The following is a 27,327-nucleotide window of genomic DNA, read 5'->3' on the forward strand; positions in this document are numbered from 1 at the left end:
TTTAAACAGGATAAAATAGATTTACAGAATGAACAAAACCCAACTTACAATTCGTGGGAAAAAATAATATGATACACTATCACAGCTTTTAACACTTCAGAAAAATCACCACAGTATACACATCACTGCCATAAGCATAAAGAATTACTTAACCACAAGTAATATAAGAATATGCTGCTTAACTATTTAGTACTACACGGCAACACACAGGGCTTATGTCTCTCAACGACGTCTGGTCAATGAACTGCCTCGAGACACCTGTGCGCAGTCTATTTATAGACTTAGGCAACATGGAAGGTCACCTTCAAATCATAAGGCCATTGGTTGGGGGTATCATCTGGTCTGAATCAATCAATCATATCTTGATGGAAAATTTCTGAGTCTAAGACACAGTAGACATTTAATAATGTGTAATGCCGTTACTTTGACATGGCAGATGTTTGTATAATGCCGTTACTTTGACCTAGCAGATGTTTGTGTAATGCCGTTACTTTGACCTAGCAGATGTTTGTATAATGCCGTTACTTTGACATGGCAGATGTTTGTGTAATGCCGTTACTTTGACATGGCAGATGTTTGTGTAATGCCGTTACTTTGACATGGCAGATGTTTGTGTAATGCCGTTACTTTGACATGGCAGATGTTTGTGTAATGCCGTTACTTTGACATGGCAGATGTTTGTGTAATGCCGTTACTTTGACATGGCAGATGTTTGTGTAATGCCGTTACTTTGACATGGCAGATGTTTGTGTAATGCCGTTACTTTGACATGGCAGATGTTTGTGTAATGCCGTTACTTTGACATGGCAGATGTTTGTGTAATGCCGTTACTTTGACATGGCAGATGTTTGTGTAATGCCGTTACTTTGACATGGCAGATGTTTGTGTAATGCCGTTACTTTGACATGGCAGATGTTTGTGTAATGCCGTTACTTTGACATGGCAGATGTTTGTGTAATGCCGTTACTTTGACATGGCAGATGTTTGTGTAATGCCGTTACTTTGACATGGCAGATGTTTGTGTAATGCCGTTACTTTGACATGGCAGATGTTTGTGTAATGCCGTTACTTTGACATGGCAGATGTTTGTGTAATGCCGTTACTTTGACATGGCAGATGTTTGTGTAATGCCGTTACTTTGACATGGCAGATGTTTGTGTAATGCCGTTACTTTGACATGGCAGATGTTTGTGTAATGCCGTTATTTTGACATGGCAGATGTTTGTGTAATGCCGTTATTTTGACATGGCAGATGTTTGTGTAATGCCGTTACTTTGACATGGCAGATGTTTGTGTAATGCCGTTATTTTGACATGGCAGATGTTTGTGTAATGCCGTTACTTTGACATGGCAGATGTTTGTGTAATGCCGTTATTTTGACATGGCAGATGTTTGTGTAATGCCGTTATTTTGACATGGCAGATGTTTGTGTAATGCCGTTATTTTGACATGGCAGATGTTTGTGTAATGCCGTTATTTTGACATGGCAGATGTTTGTGTAATGCCGTTATTTTGACATGGCAGATGTTTGTGTAATGCCGTTACTTTGACATGGCAGATGTTTGTATAATGCCGTTATTTTGACATGGCAAATGTTTGTGTAATGCCGTTATTTTGACATGGCAGATGTTTGTGTAATGCCGTTACTTTGACATGGCAGATGTTTGTATAATGCCGTTATTTTGACATGGCAGATGTTTGTGTAATGCCGTTATTTTGACATGGCAGATGTTTGTGTAATGCCGTTATTTTGACATGGCAGATGTTTGTGTAATGCCGTTATTTTGACATGGCAGATGTTTGTGTAATGCCGTTACTTTGACATGGCAGATGTTTGTATAATGCCGTTATTTTGACATGGCAGATGTTTGTGTAATGCCGTTATTTTGACATGGCAGATGTTTGTGTAATGCCGTTACTTTGACATGGCAGATGTTTGTATAATGCCGTTATTTTGACATGGCAGATGTTTGTGTAATGCCGTTATTTTGACATGGCAGATGTTTGTGTAATGCCGTTACTTTGACATGGCAGATGTTTGTATAATGCCGTTATTTTGACATGGCAGATGTTTGTGTAATGCCGTTATTTTGACATGGCAGATGTTTGTATAATGCCGTTATTTTGACATGGCAGATGTTTGTGTAATGCCGTTATTTTGACATGGCAGATGTTTGTATAATGCCGTTATTTTGACATGGCAGATGTTTGTGTAATGCCGTTATTTTGACATGGCAGATGTTTGTATAATGCTGTATTTTGACATGGCAGATGTTTGTGTAATGCCGTTATTTTGACATGGCAGATGTTTGTGTAATGCCGTTATTTTGACATGGCAGATGTTTGTATAATGCCGTTATTTTGACATGGCAGATGTTTGTGTAATGCCGTTATTTTGACATGGCAGATGTTTGTATAATGCCGTTATTTTGACATGGCAGATGTTTGTGTAATGCCGTTATTTTGACATGGCAGATGTTTGTATAATGCTGTATTTTGACATGGCAGATGTTTGTGTAATGCCGTTATTTTGACATGGCAGATGTTTGTATAATGCTGTATTTTGACATGGCAGATGTTTGTGTAATGCCGTTATTTTGACATGGCAGATGTTTGTGTAATGCCGTTATTTTGACATGGCAGATGTTTGTATAATGCTGTATTTTGACATGGCAGATGTTTGTGTAATGCCGTTATTTTGACATGGCAGATGTTTGTGAATATAACGGACGTCAGTACAAGCAAGACCAGCCAATCGACAACGGCTGCTCCAGCCAGTGCATCTGTGTGGATGCAGACAACGGCATCATCAACTGCACGGACACGTAGGTTCTTTAATGCCATCATCTTCATCTGAATCACATCTTCATCTAAATCTTCATGTCTACTCCTGCCTAATGTTTCATCGTCTTGATGTGATGTGTCTGTCAACTATTTGATCGTCTTGATGTGTCTGTCAACTATTTGATCGTCTTGATGTGTCTGTCAACTATTTGATCGTCTTGATGTGTCTGTCAACTGTTTGATCGTCTTGATGTGTCTGTCAACTGTTTGATCGTCTTGATGTGTCTGTCAACTATTTGATCAACTGTTTGTCTGTGTCAACATGAAGCTGCCCTGTCTACAACATGACCAACTTTCCCTCGTTCTGCTACCTGGAGGCTACCCCAGGCTCGTGCTGCAAGACCCCGAGATGTGAGCTAAGGACAAGCACGGCTGCCATCACTGGCTTCGGTACAGTCTCGGAGCACGCTGGCTGTAAGTCAAAATATCTAGCACGCTGGGTGTAAGTCAAAATATCTAGCACGCTGGCTGTAAGTCAAAATATCTAGCACGCTGGGTGTAAGTCAAAATATCTAGCACGCTGGCTGTAAGTCAAAATATCTAGCACGCTGGCTGTAAGTCAAAATATCTAGCACGCTGGCTGTAAGTCAAAATATCTAGCACGCTGGCTGTAAGTCAAAATATCTAGCACGCTGGCTGTAAGTCAAAATATGCTAGGTGTATGGAAATACATCTAGCATGCTGGGTGTTACGAAATACATTATAACATCTATAATATAATTAATACTAATAGTTTCGCTGTCTGTGTATCTATCTATCTATCTGTCTGACAAGAACGCTCTAGAGAAAACATGCACAGTCAGACGGAAACGAAATATGACGTCATATAGTAGAAGATAATATCAAGCCGGAGAGTTCACACAGTAATATGACGTCATTGATTCTCGAGTAAACATTGAATAAAAAGGAAATTTTGTCTAATCTAAGTGGTTTGCGTGAAGAGTTTCTTTCATACAATTCTTCGGGTAGGGGCGAAGCCCCACCCCCGCGTAAGAACGTCTGAGCCCCCCCCCCCCTCCCTAACTCAAAAGAAATTTCTTCATCGATACTCTATAATAAAATTACCGCCTAATTAATGTGTCTAATCTAAAAAGTGGTTTTCTTGCAATTTCTTTAATGCAATTCTTCGGGTAGTGGCTAAGCGCGACACCAGTGTTTCTTTCAGACTTTTTCCTCCCCGGAGAGGGGTGGGGGTACTTGAAATTTTCGGGGGCGGGGGTAGAATTTTCGGGGAGGGGGCGGATACTGGAAAAAGTATATAATTATATTTCGTTGAATGGGACGGTAGACATGTTTTTTTTGGGGGGGGGGGGGGTGGGGGTGGGGGTGGGGGGTGGTGTGGGGGGGGGGGGTCGGGGTGGTTTTAGTTTAGAGAAAAGAGACAGCACTATCAGCCTAGCGCCCGTTGTATCCTTCCTCAACGGGCCATTTTTCTCGTCTATAATATAAGCGGACTGAGTGTGTGTCAGTCCTTCTGTCATCGCTATAGATTTTGAAACCATAAAAGTAAACATCGCACCATACTGTGCTTTTCAGTGCACCGCAGTGTCTTATTATAAGTGGTAGAGTAGGGTTTGTTTATATAACAGCATAGAGCTATTTTATAATTGCCACCGTTTTTACTTTTTTGTATAACGTAAAGAAAATATTAAATACACGCACATTGCTAAAACATATTAAAAAGATCAATGTCAAATATCATTTTCGTTTATATTCGAATGCGGGTATAAAAGGGCGAGTGAACGATTGTGGGGGCAGTCAGCGGGTTAGTAGCGGTTAGGACGAGGGCTGTTCTGGTACGCTTGAATGCATTGAGACGAATAAAAGTAGTGAAGTTAGACACTAAGCGTTATTGTTTGTCAGAGACTAACCCAAAACATAACAGTACATAAAAGCTTGTTATTAAAACGTTTTTTATGAAAAAATTTTAATGAATTTCTTTACAAGCGTTTATTACCTTGCTTCCTCTGTCTGTCGTCAGTCGTCATATATCGAAACGCTCAAGCGAAATTTCGGGCATTCTAACTGGCAGATTCGTTTCATAATTGGCACGTGGGTCAAGACATGAAGACAATGCAATCTGACATTAAATTTGACTTAATTGGATGCCTAAATTTTTATGAATTTTTATTGTCCAAATTAGTAAGCTGTCTTATCCAACTATTCGCACCAGTATGCGTGCGTTATCATGTTCATTAGGTGCGCAATGGTTTTTAGTCGTGCAACCCTATTGTAAATTTTTTAAAATTTAATGTACTGAAAAATAATTAATAAATAACGTTTTATATCTGTCAAAGAGATCTATTGTGTTAAATTTTATTATGTTTATGTCAGTCAAAGAGATCTACGATGAGTCCAAACAGCCTCCCTGCATTGACCTGAAGCCCGAGTGTCCACTCTATGGTAAGGACACGTGTGAGGGCAACTATCGACCCTTTATGACAGAAAACTGCCCCGTGTTTTGTGACCTGTGCCACGTCAAGTACCCCGGGTTTGTACCCGCCCCTGACGACAGATGCATGTACAACGGTGTGCAGTACGTACAAGGTGACGTTTGGGAGCCGGACTGTGAGCACGTATGCACGTGCGACACTCAGTACTACGGCTATTACAGGTGTTTCAGCAAGTGAGTCACTTCAAGATTTCTAATTCATAAACTTGTTATACAACTGATGTTATGGCTGTCTAAGCCAACATCACATTCTGTAGTTCTAGGTCATAGTTATAATAAATAGGTCCAAGTTATAACAAATTGGTGCTAGGTATAACATTTTTATAATGTGCATATATGCAATATTTTCTTAACTTTTAATGGTTTACGTGTTCGGAATGAACGAAACTATGCCGACATGCTAATAAACCTTTTTAATTAAAAAAGGCATTAATTATAATCATATACACACACACACACACACACACACACATAGTTTTAAATATACTAAGAAGTAAAAAGAATTCGATTTGTTGTAACCTTACTAAAGCTATAGGATCATGTGACTAAAATTAAAAGACAATAGGAAGTGGTTTAAATTAATATTTTAAGATTTGCAGAGCCACAATCAAACACACAAAAATAATTTGTAAGCTAAATAAAAGCCTTTACCAATAAGATGCACACAAAGCTTTGTATTTTTTCGATTTTTGGCGCTCTGCGTACTGAGTATTTTTAACTAATTAAAATCTAAACGCACTACATTGAAAAGATGTGAATGAGGGGCTACATCTAACTTTGAGATTTTTATGATAAAAATACAACACTATTTAGTTTTGACGAAGACAGCGTAGCTATTCCTTGATTTGATTGACTGACACACTACCTAGCGTCCTATAAATACATTATATATATATATATATATATCTAATATATAAAGCTCAGTTCTGTAACGTGTGGCAAAAAACAAAAAAGTTTGTCGTTGACACTTCTACGGATTTAAGCGTTAGATTTTTTATCGTGCTCAAAGTCTAAATTTACGAGTCAAAAAATTACCATTGAAAGTCTTTAAAAACAATTTTCATTCTATTTACTTAGAAGAATAATTTTCAATTATGAACACGACATAAAATTTTTAAAAAGTGTATCGACGTTTATAAAATTTCTAAAATTGTGTCGGAAATGTATTGACTGCACAGTTACTTCCCTTTAATGAAAAATAAATCCTTAAGAAGAGAGAATTAACATTTTATTACTTTGTTTTTGGTGTTAAGAAAAAAAAAAATAATTACACAATTAGCGGGGATTGATTAAGTGCAATGTCGTTAGGTATTTTTAACACTGCCTTTTATTTATTCTATACACTGAACATACTGTTCAATAATTATTATTTTTTTTAAAATCAATAACATTTAATAAGCCAGGTCCTACAAATCATATACGTTTATTTCTTTCCATTTACGGATAAGCTTGGAGTATTATCATTGTTGTTCACTAAATTGAAACAGGCGCGTCCGCCGGCGCCCCTGCACGGTTTGATTTGGCACCCTGGGCTATCATGTGAGCGCTATGCTGCATAATTTTGTTTTAAACAGTGCGATAGACTATGGATAAGAAAGGTTACTATAGTCTTTAAGTGAATCAAATCCGGGCGTCCTCCGGCACCCCGACAGGGTGCTATTTGGCGCCCCGGGCCTTCCGGTGTACGCTATGGTATCTACGTTCGCGTGAGTTCAAAAGACTATAAATAAGTTATGCACTATAGGCGTTTACTAAGTTCAATCAGGCGGTGACGTCATGGTGCGTCCTCTGGCGCCCAGACAGGGTGCTTTTTGGGGTCCCGGGCCTCCCGTGTTCGGTTTCGCGCCTACGTTCATTAAAGTGAGTGCAAAAGACTATGAATAAGTTGGGGTACTATAGTCGTTTATTAAGTTGAAGTAGGCGATTCAGCCCCGTGAGCACTTTGCGTTTATATTCGCGTTAGTGTTTTCTTTGTGTTTAGGTTGGGTTTGCGTTAGTGGTTGCGTTTTGATTTGGTTCGTTTTTGTTCTTTCTTTTTTCGTTTTCGTTTGTGTTTTATTTTCATTGGGTTTGTGTTTGTATTTGTGTTTGAGGTTGGTTTTGCGTTTGGATTTGGTTTGTTTTCGTTTGTTTTTTCTTTTGTGTTTTTTTTCTTTGGGTTTGTGGTTGGTTTTGCATTTGTATTTGGTTTGTTTTCGTTTGCTTTTTCGTTTGTTTTTTTCTTTGGGTTTGTGTTTGTGGTTGGTTTTGTGTTTGGATTTGGTTTGTTTTCGTTTGCTTTTTTCTTTGTGTTCGTATTGGTGTTTGTGGTTGTGGTTGGTTTGTTGTAAGTTTTTGTTTTCGTTTGTATTTGTAATTGTGTTAGCGTTATGTTTGCGTTTTGTTGTTTTGGTTTTGGTTGGTTGTGGTTTGGTTGGGCAATGCCGGGTTTATGATGATTACTAAACACACAGGTAATGGTCTTTAACAGAAAGGTTTTTCACAAAAGCCAGAGCAGGGCCTGGCCGGGACGGCTAGTATATATATATATATATATATATATATATATATATATATATATACATATAATATATATATATACATATATATATACATATATATATATATATATATATATATATATATATATATATATATATATATATATACACCTGTATATGTGTGCATATATATAGTCCTGTAAATAAATATGTCTATTTGCGGAAGCCCCGGGAAACATGTAGTTCAGCACCGGATTAAATCACACCACGGGTTTGGGGGAGTAGGGAAGTGTGTGCTCTAGTGATTATAAATAGATCTGGTTCTATGGCACCCACAGGAATAATGAATAATGAACCAATGAGTTAATAATTTTCCCAGATGTCCAAAGTATAATGAAATACCAAGTGGCTGCAAGCTAGAAAAACTGGCAAGTGATTGCTGTCCACATGTGGTATGCCAGGTTGGAACTGTGCTGCTACCTTCAACCCTGAACTACTGGCTGCCCGTTGCTGGCACCAATATCTACATCAACAACATTCCTCTGATGCCCATAGTACGTCCTGATGGATCGGTCAATGCGCTGTCTACGTCATATTCAACTGTACTAGTCAGTAAGTCCGTGTTTTCCATTTGACAAATATTTACGTACGTTGCATAGTATGTTTCTTCCCTTATAGTGGATGTGCAATGAAGGTCGCTCTCCTTGATACTTACACATATATTCGTTCGTGCACTATCTCATGCTCGCCTTGACGTTGTTTACAAATGTAAATAAGAAGTAGGAAGAATTACGAAATGTGCAACAACTCTTTAGGAGATCTACGTTTACACTTGTTATGGTTATGGTTATGGTTGTGGTTATTTTCTCAAGCGTGCATATTTGCATATCGACATTTCCCGGGCATCGCCGGGTATATGATGCTAGTAAATATATATATATATATGACGTCACGGTTCTGACCCGCACTTCCCACGTACAGTCACGATCGTCCGAACTCCACTCTACATTCTGAGTGTGACGTCATTTGTTAACACATTTGTGGACAGCCGTTGTGGTAATTTTTTGAAGGATTTTAATATCACTTTAAGGACGCATATTTTGAAAAGATTTTAATATCCCTTTGAGGACGCTTATTTTGAAAAGATTTGAACATAAATATGTTGTAACTGGAGAAATGGAAACGAGACTTTCTTAGCAATGATTTAATTGAAAGGATAATAACTCTGCTCTACAGATGGTTGCCTGTTCAATGGCAGACTTTTGGCACAAGGGGAGATAGCAAAGGATGGCAGTTGTGGTGCCACTTGCCAATGTGTGGATGACACTTCCGGGTTGATGTCATGTGTAGATAGGTAGGGTTAATGTCATGTTAGATAGAGTTAATTAAGATTAATGTCATGTTAGATAGGGTTAGGGTTAATGTCATGTGTGGATAGGGTTAATTAAGATTATGTCATGTTAGATAGGGTTAATTAAGATTAATGTCATGTTAGATAGGGTTAATTAAGATTAATGTCATGTTAGATAGGGTTAGGGTTAATGTCATGTTAGATAGGGTTAATTAAGATTAATGTCATGTTAGATAGGGTTAATTAAGATTAATGTCATGTTAGATAGGGTTAATTAAGATGAATGTCATGTTAGATAGGGTTAATTAAGATTAATGTCATGTTAGATACGGTTAGCGTTAGTGACAATTACTTTCTTCCCCAGGTGTGCAACATACGCCCCTGACAATGACCTGTGTACTGTTGTGACAGATCCGTTTGATGCCTGCTGTAAAGTACCAAGTTGTCCGCTGTCAGTCAAAGACCCTCCGACCGCACAATATTCTAAGCCTCGTGTAAGATGTTTTTTTTAATTGCTACTTCATCTTATTTCTTACAGAGATGAAATTTTTAAATGAGACTTACATCCTAAGCATTTTGAAAAGTAGTATACATTTTTTATGTTTCATTGTACAAAAACAGTGAGATAAAAATACAGTAGTTAGTGAAAATAATGAAAGCATCCCTGTGTAGAAATACCTCAACTTAAGTGCTCTCGTTTTTAATTTCTCTGTATGTTAACTCTTAATGTTAACCCTCTCTGTTTGTCTTCTACAATCCTTTTTATATGTAATGTTTATTTAGTTGGTCAATAACTGTTCTGTTTATTTAGTTGGTCAATAACTGTTCTGTTTATTTAGTTGGTCAATAACTGTTCTGTTTATTTAGTTGGTCAATTACTGTTCTGTTTATTTAGTTGGTCAATTACTGTTCTGTTTATTTAGTTGGTCAATTACTGTTCTGTTTATTTAGTTGGTCAATTACTGTTCTGTTTATTTAGTTGGTCAATTACTGTTCTGTTTATTTAGTTGGTCAATAACTGTTCTGTTTATTTAGTTGGTCAATAACTGTTCTGTTTATTTAGTTGGTCAATTACTGTTCTGTTTATTTAGTTGGTCAATTACTGTTCTGTTTATTTAGTTGGTCAATAACTGTTCTGTTTATATAGTTAGTCTACAGCATCGTCAAGAGCCCAGAAATCCACGACATTATCGCCACTTACTCGACCACGACAACACCAAAAGCTCAGCTGACCACAGCCCCAACCACAGCATCGAGACTGACCACATATGATCCATCTCATTCTCACAAGCCACAGAGTGCCAAGGACTTGCCCACCATGCCGCCTGGTACTGTACCCGACCCTAATGCCCCAGGTGAGTCGGTCATTGGGGTCAGTGGGGTCAGTGAGGTCAATGGGTCAGTGGGGTCAGTGGGTCAATGGGGTCAGTGGGGTCAATAGGGTCAGTGGGGTCAGTGGGGTCAGTAGGTCAATGGGGTCAGTGGTGTCAGTGGGGTCAGTGGGGTCAGTAGGTCAATGGGGTCAGTGGGGTCAGTAGGTCAATGGGGTCAGTGGGGTCAGTGGTTGATTCTGACACAACTAATCCAAGTTGACAGTGATTTCAAGCTTTCATGTATAGAGCTGGCTGCCAAACTTGTATTATATTCAGTGATTTTATTTAAAAAGTAATTAGCTAAAGTAGCCTAAAGAAGCAGTATAACCAAACCTTAATCCTAATCTAGGTACATGTGACCACCCACAAACTGGCCAGTCTTACAAGGAGGGAGAAAGATGGACAGTTGGCTGCGACTTTAATTGTATCTGTATTAATTCAACAAGGGGACAATATATTTGCTCAGATATGTAAGTCATTTTTACTTTCTCATATAAACGAAGTATAGAGAAAGTCTTGTAATCGTGCAAAAAAAAAATCGTTTTAGGGCTCCATGAGTCGGAAAAAAACATAGTTTTGCAATCTTGTCCGTATGTCTGTGTGTATGTGTGTATGTGTGTGTGTGTGTGTGTGTGTGTAAACACGATAACTTGTGTTTATGAAATTTCATATATAAGTATTATATCAAAATCTTTTTTTACGAGATTCTATTCTATTATAAAAAGTTTAAGTTATTAAAAATGGATTAAAAGTATTGTCTATGTCCCGAGTTGCCATCCCCCGTAGTTTTATATTAGAATATTCGAGAAAGTTTAGGGGAGATCACTCCCGGTTTATTTACTTTCTCGTATATTCGAATTATAGAGAAAGTCTTGTAATCGTTCCAAAAAAAAAATCGAGATTCTTACAAATCTCGACGTTTTACACCTCACTGATACGGAAAAACATAATTTTGCAATCTTGTCCGTATGTCTGTGTGTGTGTCTGTGTGTAAACACGATTACTTGAGTACCGTTACAGCTAGGTTGATGAAATTTCATATATAAGTATTATATCAAAATCGTAGATCCGTATCAACTTTTGAGCGATTTCCGATAACCGGAAGTGGTACTTTTTCTACTTTGAATTTTTCAAAAGCCTATAACTTGAGTACTAATTCAGATAGATAAATGAAATTTCACAAGTAAATAAAAGATCTAATTCTCTACCTTCTGTCAAATTTTGAGTAATTTCCGTTGACCAGAAGTACTAATTTACGCTATTTCCGATTTCTCAAAAAACGCATGTAAATTTATAAAGTACTAATAATATTGCGCACTATTACGCACATTTGGTTTTGGTGCTCGCTTGGTGCGCAATTTTTTTTTCTACTAAATTTTATTCTATTTTTAAAAGTTTAAGTAAACAAAAGTCGTGTCTATATTCCGAGTTGACATCCCACGTAGTGTTATATTAGAATATTCGAGAAAGTTTAGGGGAGATCACTCCCGGTTTATTTTACTTTCAATTTTTCAAAAGCTTATAACTTGAGTACAATTTCAGATAGATAAATGGAATTTCACAGGTAAGTAAGAGATCTAATTCTCTACCTTCTGTCAAATTCTGAGTAATTTCCGTTGACCTGAAGTACTAATTTACGCTATTTTCGATTTCTCAAAAAACTAATGTAAATTTATAAAGTACTAATAATATTCCGCACTATTATGCACATTTTATTTGGCGTTCACTGATTGCAATTCTTTTTTCTACGAAATTTTATTCTATTTTAAAAAGTTTAAGTATTTAAAATGGATTAAAATTCATGTCTTTATCCCGAGTTCCCATCCCCTGTTTTTTTTATCTATACTAATAGTTTCGCTGTCTGTCTGTGTATCTATCTATCTATCTGTCAAGAAAGCTATAGAGAAAACACAAGCAAAATAAAAACTTTCATAGTAAAACGAAAACGAAATATGACGTCACATGGAGCATTTAGTGGGAAATAGTCCAAAGCCGGGGGAGTGCACACACTAATATGACGTCATTGATTCTCGAGTAAACATTGAATTAAAAAGCCAATTTCGTCTAATCTTAAAAGTGGTTTGCGTGAAGAGTTTCTTTCATACAATTCTTCGGGTAGGGGCGAAGCCCCCATCCTCGCAAAAGAACGTCTAAGCCGCCCCCCCCCCCCTCCCCAACTCAAAAGAAATGTCGTCATCGATACTCTATAATAAAATTAACGCCTAATTAATGTGTCTATTTTAAAAAGTGGTTTGCTTGCAGATTTTCTTTCATGCATCTCCTCCGGTAGGGGCGAAGCCCATTTACTCCCCCCCCCCCCCCCCCCGGTAGAGCGTCTAATCCCTCCCCCTAAAAAAACGAAATATAATTTATATAGGAAATATATATATACTTTTACCAGTGTCGGGCAGGGGGCGTACACTGGTGAAGTATATTTTCTATATAAATTCTATTTCGTTGAATGGGACGGTAGATATGCTTTGAGGTGTGTGTGTGTGTGTGTGTGTGGAGGGGGGGGGGGGGCAAGTAGAGTCGCCTAAAAGAAACTCTAAATGCGACTTTTGTCATGATTGAGATTAGTTTAGGAGTATGGCTGCAACTATATTTAGTATCAATGTGCATTAACTAGGTAGAGATCAAGCTTAAATCCTATTTAAGCACCGATTCTGGATAAAAATCCGTTTTCAATGTCATTTTTCGTTTCCGGTTAAATTGAACTAAGGTGGTGATTTTGGTTTTGGTTTTAGTTTAGAGAAAATAGACAGCACTATTAACCTAGCGCCCGTTGTATCCTTCCTCAACAGGCCATTTTTCTCGTCTATAATAAAAGTTTCTTTGTCTGTGTATCTATCTATGTATCTGACAAGAACGCTATAGATAGATAGAGAAAACACACGCAGAGTAAAAACATGCATAGTAATTCGAAAAAAGAAACGTGACGTCACATGGAGCATATAGTAGAAAATTGGGTAATCTATCGTTTTGGGTACGTAAAATCGCCCACGATTTGTAATGTGAAAAACAGGTGACTCCTTAAATTTTAATAATTATTTCACATTTTGAGGAAGATTTATGTTTTAAAAAATTCAAAAATGTTTCCTTGATTCATTTTTTTACCTGTTTTTAAACAATTGAATTAAAACTTTTCCGTAATAAATGAAGACTAGCGATGTTTCCAACAGATGCAACCATGCCCATTTACTATAGCAGCCATCTTGTCTAAGTTTTATTTTTATAAGCTTTTAGCGCCAGATTCAGGGGGAAGCCACTCTATTTTACAAATGGCTGCTGTTTATATAGCAAATCTTGCTCTCAGACACTGCTGTTTAAAGTTAATTTCTGGCCTATATCGATATAGTTAGCCATTGATTTAGGTTTATTATTCATTTATCTGTAATATTTGACACAAATATATGACAATATACTTCTATTAAAGCCTTGACAATGAGGTGACGTTTTCGTACATAAATAGCCGCGGGCGATTTTACGTACCCAAAACGATAGATTACCGAAAATTGTCTCAAGCCGGAGAGTGCACAGTAGTATATGACGTCGTTGATTCTCGAGTAAACATTGAATTAAAAAGCCACGTTTATGCCACACCCCCCCCCCCCTCAAAAGAAATGACGTCATTGATACTCTATAATAAAAACACTGACATTACGGCCTAATTAATGTGTCTAATCTTTAAAGTGTTTTGCGTGATGAGTTTCTTTCATGCATATCATCGGGTAGGGGCGAAGTCCCACCCCCGGTAGAACGTCTATGCCGACCTCCCCTCCCCCCTCAAAGAAATGACGTCATCGATACTCCATAATACAAATACTGACATTACGGTCTAAATTATGTGTCTAATATTATAAGTGTTTTGCGTGTAGAGTTTCTCTTCTGGTAGGGGCGAAGCCCGTTTTCCTCCCCCCCCCCCCCACGGTAGAATGTCTATTCCCCCCCCCCCCCCTCCGGCGATAAAACGTCTAATGCCCCCCACCCCCCCCCCCCCCCCCCCCCAAAAAAAAAAGGCATAATATAATTTATATAGAAAATATATACTTTTACCGGTGTCGTACTCCCCTGACCCGTCGAAATTTATTCGCCACTGCGAAATTTATTCCCCACCCCCGGAAAAAAAGGCTGAAACGAACACTGTCTGCGTGAGTAAAATTTATCGGTCGAAAGTAGGAAACAGGTCTATATTATAGAAGTAGGCTCTACCTTTATTTTGTATGAGATACAAATGCGACCAGTGTTTCTCTCAGAGTTATTCCTCACAAAGGGGAGGAGGGAGGGGGTTCTTAAAACTTTCGGGGGTGAGGGTGGACTAAATTTTTTGGAAGGGAGTGGACACAGGTAAAAATATTTTTTCTATAAAAAAGTATAGTTCGTTGAATGAGACGGTAGACATGCATTAAGGTGTGTGTGAGAGGGGGGGGGGGATGGGGCGGAGCCCCCGCTCCTAAATGTGACCTATATCGTGTTTGGTGCAAGGTTTAGGAGTATGACTTCCACAATGTATAGTATCAATATGCAGTACCTACGCGTAGATCAAGCTTAATTCTGGTTAAAAGGCTGATTCTGGTCAGAAATCCGTTTTCAATTACATTTTTCGTTTCCGGATAATATTGAAGTTGAGGTGGTGATTTTGTTTTTAATTTCGATTTATCTCTCCCTCAACGGGCCATTTATCTCGTATAAGAATATTCCAGAAAGTTCAGGGGAGATCACTCTCGGTTTATTTTAAATTGTAACTCCTAATTGTAATTTAAAATGTCGCTGTACGTAACATTTTCCCTCATGCTTCCAAAGAGAAACTGTAAAACATGTCTTCGGTATAAACATGACAGCCATAGGTAGTTTATGGGCAAACATGTCTGATGTATAATAAATGACAGTCTCTCAGCTAACATGTCTGACAGTCTGTGGTCTAACATGTCTGACAGTCTGTGATCTAGCATGTCTGACAGTCTGTGATCTAACATGTCTGACAGTCTGTGGTCTAACATGTCTGACAGTCTGTGATCTAACATGTCTGACAGTCTGTAATCTAACATGTCTGACTGTCTGTGGTCTAACATGTCTGACAGTCTCTGATCTAACATGTCTGACAGTCTGTGGTCTAACATGTCTGACAGTCTGTGATCTAACATGTCTGACAGTCTCTGTTTTAACATGTCTGACAGTCTGTGATCTAACATGTCTGACAGTCTGTGGTCTAACATGTCTGACAGTCTGTGATCTAACATGTCTGACAGTCTGTGGTCTAACATGTCTGACAGTCTCTGTTTTAACATGTCTGACAGTCTGTGATCTAACATGTCTGACAGTCTGTGGTCTAACATGTCTGACAGTCTCTGATCTAACATGTCTGACAGTCTGTGGTCTAACATGTCTGACAGTCTGTGGTCTAACATGTCTGACAGTCTGTGATCTAGCATGTCTGACAGTCTGTGATCTAACATGTCTGACAGTCTCTGTTTTAACATGTCTGACAGTCTGTGATCTAACATGTCTGACAGTCTCTGTTTTAACATGTCTGACAGTCTGTGATCTAACATGTCTGACAGTCTGTGGTCTAACATGTCTGACAGTCTGTGATCTAACATGTCTGACAGTCTCTGATCTAACATGTCTGACAGTCTGTGATCTAACATGTCTGACAGTCTGTGGTCTAACATGTCTGACAGTCTCTGATCTAACATGTCTGACAGTCTGTGGTCTAACATGTCTGACAGTCTCTGTTTTAACATGTCTGACAGTCTGTGATCTAACATGTCTGACAGTCTGTGGTCTAACATGTCTGACAGTCTGTGATCTAGCATGTCTGACAGTCTGTGATCTAACATGTCTGACAGTCTCTGTTTTAACATGTCTGACAGTCTGTGGTCTAACATGTCTGACAGTCTGTGGCCTAACATGTCTGACAGTCTCTGTTTTAACATGTCTGACAGTCTGTGGTCTAACATGTCTGACAGTCTGTGGTCTAACATGTCTGACAGTCAGTGATCTAACATGTCTGACAGTCTGTGGTCTAACATGTCTGACAGTCTGTGGTCTAACATGTCTGACAGTCTGTGATCTAACATGTCTGACAGTCTGTTTTAACATGTCTGACAGTCTGTGATCTAACATGTCTGACAGTCTGTGGTCTAACATGTCTGACAGTCTCTGATCTAACATGTCTGACAGTCTGTGGTCTAACATGTCTGACAGTCTGTGGTCTAACATGTCTGACAGTCTGTGATCTAACATGTCTGACAGTCTGTGGTCTAACATGTCTGACAGTCTGTGGTCTAACATGTCTGACAGTCTGTGATCTAACATGTCTGACAGTCTGTTTTAACATGTCTGACAGTCTGTGATCTAACATGTCTGACAGTCTGTGGTCTAACATGTCTGACAGTCTCTGATCTAACATGTCTGACAGTCTGTGGTCTAACATGTCTGACAGTCTGTTTTAACATGTCTGACAGTCTGTGATCTAACATGTCTGACAGTCTGTGGTCTAACATGTCTGACAGTCTGTGGTCTAACATGTCTGACAGTCTGTGATCTAGCATGTCTGACAGTCTGTGATCTAACATGTCTGACAGTCTCTGTTTTAACATGTCTGACAGTCTGTGATCTAACATGTCTGACAGTCTCTGTTTTAACATGTCTGACAGTCTGTGATCTAACATGTCTGACAGTCTGTGGTCTAACATGTCTGACAGTCTCTGATCTAACATGTCTGACAGTCTGTGATCTAACATGTTTGACAGTCTGACAGTCTGTGGTCTAACATGTCTGACAGTCTCTGGTCTAACATGTCTGACAGTCTGTGATCTAACATGTCTGACAGTCTGTGGTCTAACATGTCTGACAGTCTCTGATCTAACATGTCTGACAGTCTGTGATCTAACATGTCTGACAGTCTGTGATCTAACATGTCTGACAGTCTGACAGTCGGTGGTCTAACATGTCTGACAGTCTGACAGTCTGTGATCTAACATGTCTGACAGTCTGTGATCTAACATGTCTGACAGTCTGTGGTCTAACATGTCTGACAGTCTCTGATCTAACATGTCTGACAGTCTGTGGTCTAACATGTCTGACAGTCTGTTTTAACATGTCTGACAGTCTGTGATCTAACATGTCTGACAGTCTGTGGTCTAACATGTCTGACAGTCTGTGGTCTAACATGTCTGACAGTCTGTGATCTAGCATGTCTGACAGTCTGTGATCTAACATGTCTGACAGTCTCTGTTTTAACATGTCTGACAGTCTGTGATCTAACATGTCTGACAGTCTCTGTTTTAACATGTCTGACAGTCTGTGATCTAACATGTCTGACAGTCTGTGGTCTAACATGTCTGACAGTCTCTGATCTAACATGTCTGACAGTCTGTGATCTAACATGTTTGACAGTCTGACAGTCTGTGGTCTAACATGTCTGACAGTCTCTGGTCTAACATGTCTGACAGTCTGTGATCTAACATGTCTGACAGTCTGTGATCTAGCATGTCTGACAGTCTGTGATCTAACATGTCTGACAGTCTCTGTTTTAACATGTCTGACAGTCTGTGATCTAACATGTCTGACAGTCTCTGTTTTAACATGTCTGACAGTCTGTGATCTAACATGTCTGACAGTCTGTGGTCTAACATGTCTGACAGTCTCTGATCTAACATGTCTGACAGTCTGTGATCTAACATGTTTGACAGTCTGACAGTCTGTGGTCTAACATGTCTGACAGTCTCTGGTCTAACATGTCTGACAGTCTGTGATCTAACATGTCTGACAGTCTGTAATCTAACATGTCTGACAGTCTGTGATCTAACATGTCTGACAGTCTCTGATCTAACATGTCTGACAGTCTGTGATCTAACATGTCTGACAGTCTCTGATCTAACATGTCTGACAGTCTGTGATCTAACATGTCTGACAGTCTCTGATCTAACATGTCTGACAGTCTGTGATCTAACATGTCTGACAGTCTCTGATCTAACATGTCTGACAGTCTGTGGTCTAACATGTCTGACAGTCTCTGATCTAACATGTCTGACAGTCTGTGATCTAACATGTCTGACAGTCTGTGATCTAACATGTTTGACAGTCTGACAGTCTGTGGTCTAACATGTCTGACAGTCTCTGGTCTAACATGTCTGACAGTCTGTGATCTAACATGTCTGACAGTCTGTAATCTAACATGTCTGACAGTCTGTGATCTAACATGTCTGACAGTCTGTGATCTAACATGTCTGACAGTCTGTGATCTAACATGTCTGACAGTCTCTGATCTAACATGTCTGACAGTCTGTGATCTAACATGTCTGACAGTCTGTAATCTAACATGTCTGACAGTCTGTGATCTAACATGTCTGACAGTCTCTGATCTAACATGTCTGACAGTCTGTGATCTAACATGTCTGACAGTCTCTGATCTAACATGTCTGACAGTCTGTGATCTAACATGTCTGACAGTCTCTGATCTAACATGTCTGACAGTCTGTGATCTAACATGTCTGACAGTCTCTGATCTAACATGTCTGACAGTCTGTGGTCTAACATGTCTGACAGTCTCTGATCTAACATGTCTGACAGTCTGTGATCTAACATGTCTGACAGTCTGTGATCTAACATGTTTGACAGTCTGACAGTCTGTGGTCTAACATGTCTGACAGTCTCTGGTCTAACATGTCTGACAGTCTGTGATCTAACATGTCTGACAGTCTGTAATCTAACATGTCTGACAGTCTGTGATCTAACATGTCTGACAGTCTGTGATCTAACATGTCTGACAGTCTGTGATCTAACATGTCTGACAGTCTCTGATCTAACATGTCTGACAGTCTGTGATCTAACATGTCTGACAGTCTGTGATCTAACATGTCTGACAATCTGTGATCTAACATGTCTGACAGTCTCTGATCTAACATGTCTGACAGTCTCTGATCTAACATGTCTGACAGTCTCTGATCTAACATGTCTGGTGTGTGCAGGTGTAAAGAACTCTTCTGTCCTATTGGGTACAACTGCACATCGTTCCCGGACCCTGAGTTTCCGTGCTGTGACTTGCTTCAAATTAATCTGCCGACTCCTGACCCCAGTGCCACAGGTACACTTACACATTACATTATCTTACAAATAAACTTACACATTACATTATCATACAAATAAACTTACACATTACATTATCATACAAATAAACTTACACATTACATTATCTTACAAATAAACTTACCCATTACATTATCTAACAAATAAACTTACACATTACATTATCATACAAATAAACTTACACATAACATTATTTTACAAACTTACACATTACATTATCTAACAAATAAACTTACACATTACATTATCATACAAATAAACTTACACATTACATTATCTTACAAATAAACTTACCCATTACATTATCTAACAAATAAACTTACACATTACATTATCATACAAATAAACTTACACATAACATTATTTTACAAACTTACACATTACATTATCTAACAAATAAACTTACACATTACATTATCATACAAATAAACTTACACATAACATTATTTTACAAACTTACACATTACATTATCTAACAAATAAACTTACACATTACATTATCTTACAAATAAACTTACACATTACATTATCTTACAAATAAACTTACACATTACATTATCTTACAAATAAACTTACACATTACATTATCTTACAAATAAACTTTTTTTCTACTACTTACATTAACCGCATTAAAAAAGAAAATCTTAAATCACAGACAAATTATGATTATGTTTATTTTCCAGCATCAACACCGTTCCCAACATCGCTATCATTTGGTAAGTACATCGTTTCTTTCTTCCTATAAATCAGTTTCAGAACATAAGAACATTCAGTTATAAACAATTAAGTAGACGACTAGTCTCAGTGGAATAACAGACCAGACGGGGGGGGGGGGGGGGCGGCGGGGGGGGGGGGGATATTAAAAGACCAGGGACACCAGAGATGGTGGGGTGGTACATGCACATCCACATCCACACGGACACGTGGCTGTACACATATATCTGTAATTCTACATACATAATGTTGTCAGCATCTAATTAAAATGTTCCAACATAAGCTCTAACCGTAACCCTTTTATCTACAATTCCTTTTTGAAAGGTCAAACTTGTAACTACAATGGCAAAGATTACCACCAAGGAGACACCTGGATTGAGGGATGTGAAAGGAAGTGCCAGTGTTTAGCTTTGAATGACACTTTCATGTCCATTTCCTGTCATGATTTGTAAGTTTGCTATAAATGAAAATTCTGTTGCCTGTAATGATTTGACGACATTTTTCAATGGATCCACGTGACTTGACACAGACAGCTCTTGCCATACACTCGTCCAAAGTTTTTTATGATGCAAGTGCCGTTGTTTTGTTCGTTATTATCTGGTGATATTTCAATGACGACTTGTATGCCCCCCACCAAATCACATGAATGAAGATGTGAACCCCACCCCCCTTCTATGAACGACGTCTGACCGCCCCCACCCTCTTCCCATACACAGGAATGATAACATTTACCATTCCCCCCCCTCCATCACATGAACGATGATTTTCACCATTCCCCCCCCCCCCCCGCCATCACATGAACGATGATTTTCACCATTCCCCTCCCCCCCCATCCCCCATCACATGATGATTTGTACCTCCCATCACTACTTGTCATATTTCAATGAACTAATTCTGAAGATTGTTGTCATGTAGGTGTCCTAAATACATCAGCCTTCCACCTGGGTGCCAGGAGGTTCAAGTACCTGGAGAATGTTGCCCAGTCCTACAGGGTGATACGTGTTCAGGTAATTCAAGTAGGAGATGACATCATTACCGGCATGTCCTTTCATACCATTTCACTGATAAAGTTAGACAAATGATATCCATCGAAAGACTATATTCTTCTTAATAATTATGATTCGGTTACAATTATTTGTTTTATGTTAAACTAGCAGTATATATGTTAAACTAGCAGTATATGTTAAACTAGCAGTATTTATGTTAAACGAGCAGTATATGTTAAACTAGCAGTATATACCCGGCGCTGCACTGTTTTCGGGAAATATATAGAATATATATGTGTAAATATGGAGGTCATGGAAAATATACATAACACTAAACTTAACCACAACCACAGACACAAACATAATTATCTACAGAAACTTATCCCAACCACTATAACTATTTCTATATTTATCCCTATCCCTATTAATACCCCAATTCCTATCACTGTAATTATCCCTATCAGTATATAGTTATTCTTATTCCTTTTCTTATCCCTTTCTTTCATTACATATCCCCACCTTGACGTTTATGTCTATTCTTATATCTATAGCTATCCCGTTTCCCTATCTCTTTCCCTATCTCATTTCTGTTTTTATAATCTTTATCAATTTCTAGTTTTATTCCCTAGCCCATTTCATTCTCCTATCGTTATCTCCATCTCTTACGTATTCCTGTAGTTATCCCTATTCTTTTCCTTATCCTTATCGCTATCCCTATTTTAATTTCTTCCATTTCCTTATTTCTGTCAATATCCCATTTAATTTTCTATAACATTATTCCTATCGATACCCGTATATTTCCGTATCTTTTTTTCCTTTTCCCTGTCGCTATTCATAGCCCTTACCGATGCCTATAATTATACCTATACCTACAACTAGTTCTACACGTAACTTTTCCTGTAAAAATTATTACTATATCAATTATCTTAATGAAAATGGGCGCTTGATTGTGGGGTATTAAATTTAGTTGTCTAGGGGATTCGGACAATTGAGAAAAGGCCGAACGGACAAAAAATCGACAGGAAATAAGACCGACAGCTAAAAAGCCGACGTCCAAAAGGCCGACAAGTTTTATAAAACAACAAACTACAATTACAGACATGTTTAACTTTTATTAAAACCAGTTACAAAATGATAAAGTTAAAGTACAACATTAAAAAATAGGGTCAAGTATGATAAATTGTATGCTATACTACGTAGAAATTTAAGTCTATTTTTGTTTTCACGTAGCCTACTGCTATGACTTTTCCTATCCTGCTCTCTTTCCGTAATTTTTTTTTTCGTTTTTTTTCATGGCTCACCAAGCAGTATTGCCTCCATCTCAACTTTTACTCTTCCTTGTTCTTGTTTTAGTTTTTGAGCAAACAAAACACTCCAGGTTGATATTTTCCGACGTTTACCTGCCACCCGTCCACTGTGTTTTGGGTCCTTGGAATCGACCTACTTCATTCGGTTTCTTTCATCTCCAGTCGCATGGACATCATTGTTCACCTGATAAGGATAGCAACTAGCATTGTCTCTTGGCGTTCCGCCGTGTTGCATGTGGCCGATTATACCAGCGGCTTTTGACTTGGTTCTGACCGCATTTCGCAACATTTATTTCTTGATCCTATTGTGTTTAAGACATTCCCGTAATCTCCAGTCGTTTGGACCCGATGGTTCACCTTATAAGTATAACAACTAGCATCGCATTTTCTCTTAAAAGTTACGCCTTATATTTGTATATAATATTGAATCATAAGATTCATTCAATTATTTGCTATAAGCATTATATGCTTACTTATATTTTCTCTTAATTAAGACAATAATCCACTAAGTTATTTTAAGTAATTTTTATTTCCTCGTATACGAAGTATCGAGGAAGTTTTGTAATCGTACAAAAATCCAAAATCGAGATTTTCACGAATCTCGACGTTTTACACCTCTCTGAGTCGGAAAAACGTAGTTTTTCAATTTTGTCCGAATGTCTGTGTGTGTGTTTGTGTCTGTGAACGCGATGACTTGAGAACCGTTACTGCTAGGTTAGTGTAATTTCATATATGAGTATTATATCAAGCTTTCGGAAACCCAAGTAGCCGCAGAAATAAGACGCTATAAGATAGCTATCCTTGATATCAGTGAGTCAAGGTGGACTGACTCAGGACAAAAAAGACTAATAACATGAGAGCTACTGCTGTTCTCAGGCCATGAGGATGAAAATGCACCACATACTCAAGGAGTCGCATTTATGTTGTCAAAGCAAGCTCAAAGGGCTCTCATTGGATGGGAGGCACACTGCCCGCGGATCATAACAGCCACCTTTAAAACTAAAATAAGACGAATAAACATGGACATAACACAGGCCTACGCCCCAACAAATGACAGCAAAGAGGAGGACAAAGATGAATTCTACAACAGGCTAATGACTATTATCCAGAACCGCCCAAAAAGAAACATTATACTCATGGGCGACTCAATACTAAGATTGGAACTGACAACAGAGGATATGAAGAATGTATGGGACAGCAGGGTTTAGGTGAGATGAACAAAAACGGAGAAAGATTTGCTGACTTGTATGCCACTAGTAATTTAGTAATTGGAGGTATTCTCTTTCATCACAAAAGGATACATAAAGCTACTTGGGTATCACCCGACCTATCTACAGAAAACCAGATAGACCATATATGTATCATAAAAAAGTTCAGGAGATCAAGATGTACGTGTCAAGTGAGGAGCTGATGTTGCTTCAGACCATCACCTACTTGTTGCTAAAGTAAAACTAAACTGAAGAAAAACATGTTGGAAAACAAAAGGAAATACAGTAATAACACTGGCCTACTTAAGGACCCCTCTAAGCTAACTAAATACAATCATTTATAAACTCATGCCTCGGAAAGATCCTGCGAATTCGCTGGCCTAAAACCATCATAAATGATGTTCTATGGCAACGGACAAATCAACTGCCAGTTGAAGTAGAGATCCTCCAGAGAAAATGGAAATGGATTGGCCAAACACCCAGGAAGCGTGTATCCAGCATAACAAGACAGGCCCTCACCTGGAATCCACAAGGCAGAAGGAGGAGAGGCAGACCAAGAAAGACCTGGAGACGTGACCTGGAAGAAGACACCAAGAAGATTGGATACACCAGGGGACAGTTGGAGAGACTAGCCCAGGACAGAGATGCCTTGAAAGCTCTTGTCAGCGGCCTATGTACCAGGAGGGGCGACGGGCAAACCTAACCTAATCTATATCAAATTTGTTGTTCTGTGTCATCTTTTCAGCGATTTCCGGTAACCGAAAGTGGAAGGTTTTTCTATTCTTGGTTTTTCAAAAGCCTGTAACTTGAGTACTGTTACAGATAGACAAAATTTCACATATATGTAAGAGATCTAATTCTCAGTCTTTTATAAAATTTTGAGCAATTTCCGTGTACCGGAAGTAGTACTTTACACTATTTCCGATTTCTCAAAAAACTCAAATGAATTTATAAAATACTAATGTTCCGCACTATTTTACACACATTGTTTGCAGTTCACTTGATGCACAATTCTTGTTCTACCATAATCTATTATATTTTTAAAAGTTTAAGTAATTAAAAATTGATTTTTAAAAAAGCATGTCTATATGCCAGTTGCTCTCTCTTAGGATGTTATGTAAATATAACCGAGAAAGTTTAGGGGAGACCACTCACGCTTCATTTTCTTTATAAAGTCATTATATCAGCATTGTGTTTTTTCTTCCTTTTATTGTGCAATCTCATGTCATTCATTCCATAATTATGGGCCCCTTGTGTACTGAATGAAAGGGTGGGGTTACTTAGAAATAAGTGTTTGCGTATAGAAAATGTTAATAACAACGTAGGTGAATAAAAACAGTTATTTCCTTTTAAAATATTGAATTGCTTTTTGACAGGTCAGTATTGCTTAGACTTGAATTGCTTTTTGACAGGTCAGTATTGCTTAGACCCTCAAGGCAACCCACATCTTCCTGGTGAGTCCTGGAGAGAGGGCTGCACATACGAATGTACATGCACCCAGAGACCGGATGGCTTCTACAGGGAATGTCGGGGCATGTAAGTCTTGACATCAGCAGATCTATATCTTTACCTTTCAAATCTCATGACATATGACATCAGCAGATCTATATCTTTACCTTTCAAATCTCATGACATATGACATCAGCAGATCTATATCTTTACCTTTCAAATCTCATGACATATGACATCAGCAGATCTGTATCTTTACCTTTCAAATCTCATGACATATGACATCAGCAGATCTGTATCTTTACCTTTTAAATCTCATGACATATGACATCAGCAGATCTATATCTTTACCTTTCAAATCTCATGACATATGACATCAGCAGATCTGTATCTTTACCTTTCAAATCTCATGACATATGACATCAGCAGATCTGTATCTTTACCTATCAAATCTTATGACATATGGCATCAGCAGATCTGTATCTTTACCTATCAAATCTTATGACATATGACATCAGCAGATCTGTATCTTTACCTTTCAAATCTCATGACATATGACATCAGCAGATCTGTATCTTTACCTTTCAAATCTCATGACATATGACATCAGCAGATCTATATCTTTACCTTTCAAATCTCATGACATATGACATCAGCAGATCTGTATCTTTACCTTTCAAATCTCATGACATATGACATCAGCAGATCTGTATCTTTACCTATCAAATCTTATGACATATGACATTAGCAGATCTGTATCTTTACCTATCAAATCTTATGACATATGACATCAGCAGATCTGTATCTTTACCTTTCAAATCTCATGACATATGACATCAGCAGATCTGTATCTTTACCTATCAAATCTTATGACATATGACATCAGCAGATCTGTATCTTTACCTATCAAATCTCATGACATATGACATCAGCAGATCTATATCTTTACCTATCAAATCTTATGACATATGACATCAGCAGATCTGTATCTTTACCTATCACAGCTCAAGGCATTTGCTAGTCTGTATCAACTTCTTACAGCTTATTGAATTTATTAAGTCATGCATTTCAACTTATCGAGTTTACCTTACAATTTTGTTCACTGTGATTTTGGAAAATACTTGTCCATTTTTCCACAGCTGCCCTGTCTTTCAAGACCTAGAGAACTACAATTGTACCCAGCCAACTCCCACCCCAGGGAAATGCTGCGCGCTCCCTGAGTGCTGCATCGATGAGGGCTGTACAGCACACGTCAAGTTTGAGATACCAGACCAGTACAAGGACGAGTTTTAATCTAATTTATAAAAAACTACCAACTAAATGTTTTTATAAAACTATTTACCACTGTCCTAAAGTTTAAAAATATTACTGTAACAATAAATACTTTACTTGCTTGGATTTTTAATATAATTTGGAATGTGTGCATGGCTGATTGTTTGTCAGATATTTCTTTAATGTTTTTAATAAGAAACTTTAAGCTGAAAGGTTATAGTTGGATGTGTTATAGTTGGATGTGTTATAGTTGGATGTGTTATACCCTTATCAAGGTTTTCGGTGTAGGGGGAGCGAAAATAGCAACAACAAAAAAGGCGCCGAATTTGTGATATGTTCTATATACGTATATATATAAATATATATATATATAAATATATATATATATATATATATATATATATATATATATATATATATATAATATTAAATATAGGGAGTAGTCTGTTTTTTGTTGGCATTCTCGTACAATTTACTTTATAATAGCATTTTGTCTACTCTAAAAAATTAGAATACATAAGACGCGAAAATGCAGATTTTTTTTACTTTCTCGTACACAGAGTAGGCTATAGATGAAGTATTGTAGTTGTGCAAACAAATCACATGAAATTTTTGACAGTTTTCAGCGTTTTACACCTCGGTACTTCATCATATACTGTGTATAGGGGACTTATTTTCACAGGCGTAGTGAGGGGTGCGGACCGCACCGGGTGACACCTTTTAAGGGGGCGACACCAAGGTAAAAAATGGCAAAATGTACAGAAGAAAAATGCCTTTTTGCCAGATCCATTAGTGATT

The 27,327-nt window shown here is 38.0% G+C and overlaps 1 protein-coding gene across 1 annotated transcript in view; it reads left to right on the forward strand.

The window, feature by feature from the left end:
- The window catches only part of LOC131929464 (uncharacterized), a 59,140-nt gene extending 32,489 nt beyond the window's left edge, over positions 1-26,651 (forward strand). The window contains exons 16-29 of the mRNA XM_059285693.1: positions 2,711-2,825; positions 3,113-3,258; positions 5,179-5,470; positions 8,156-8,388; positions 9,013-9,130; positions 9,492-9,621; positions 10,275-10,482; positions 10,850-10,970; positions 19,476-19,591; positions 20,277-20,309; positions 20,632-20,755; positions 21,223-21,314; positions 25,221-25,344; positions 26,397-26,651. Of these exons, the coding sequence (XP_059141676.1) occupies positions 2,711-2,825; positions 3,113-3,258; positions 5,179-5,470; positions 8,156-8,388; positions 9,013-9,130; positions 9,492-9,621; positions 10,275-10,482; positions 10,850-10,970; positions 19,476-19,591; positions 20,277-20,309; positions 20,632-20,755; positions 21,223-21,314; positions 25,221-25,344; positions 26,397-26,550 (2,006 nt within the window). The 3' untranslated portion in view covers positions 26,551-26,651. The remainder of the gene's footprint in view (positions 1-2,710; positions 2,826-3,112; positions 3,259-5,178; positions 5,471-8,155; positions 8,389-9,012; positions 9,131-9,491; positions 9,622-10,274; positions 10,483-10,849; positions 10,971-19,475; positions 19,592-20,276; positions 20,310-20,631; positions 20,756-21,222; positions 21,315-25,220; positions 25,345-26,396) is intronic.
- Positions 26,652-27,327: the final 676 nt, after the last annotated feature.

The sequence above is a fragment of the Physella acuta genome, unplaced genomic scaffold (genome assembly GCF_028476545.2).
Source record: "Physella acuta isolate Inbredline_101_S28 unplaced genomic scaffold, ASM2847654v3 ptg001635l, whole genome shotgun sequence".
Taxonomy (NCBI): domain Eukaryota; kingdom Metazoa; phylum Mollusca; class Gastropoda; family Physidae; genus Physella; species Physella acuta.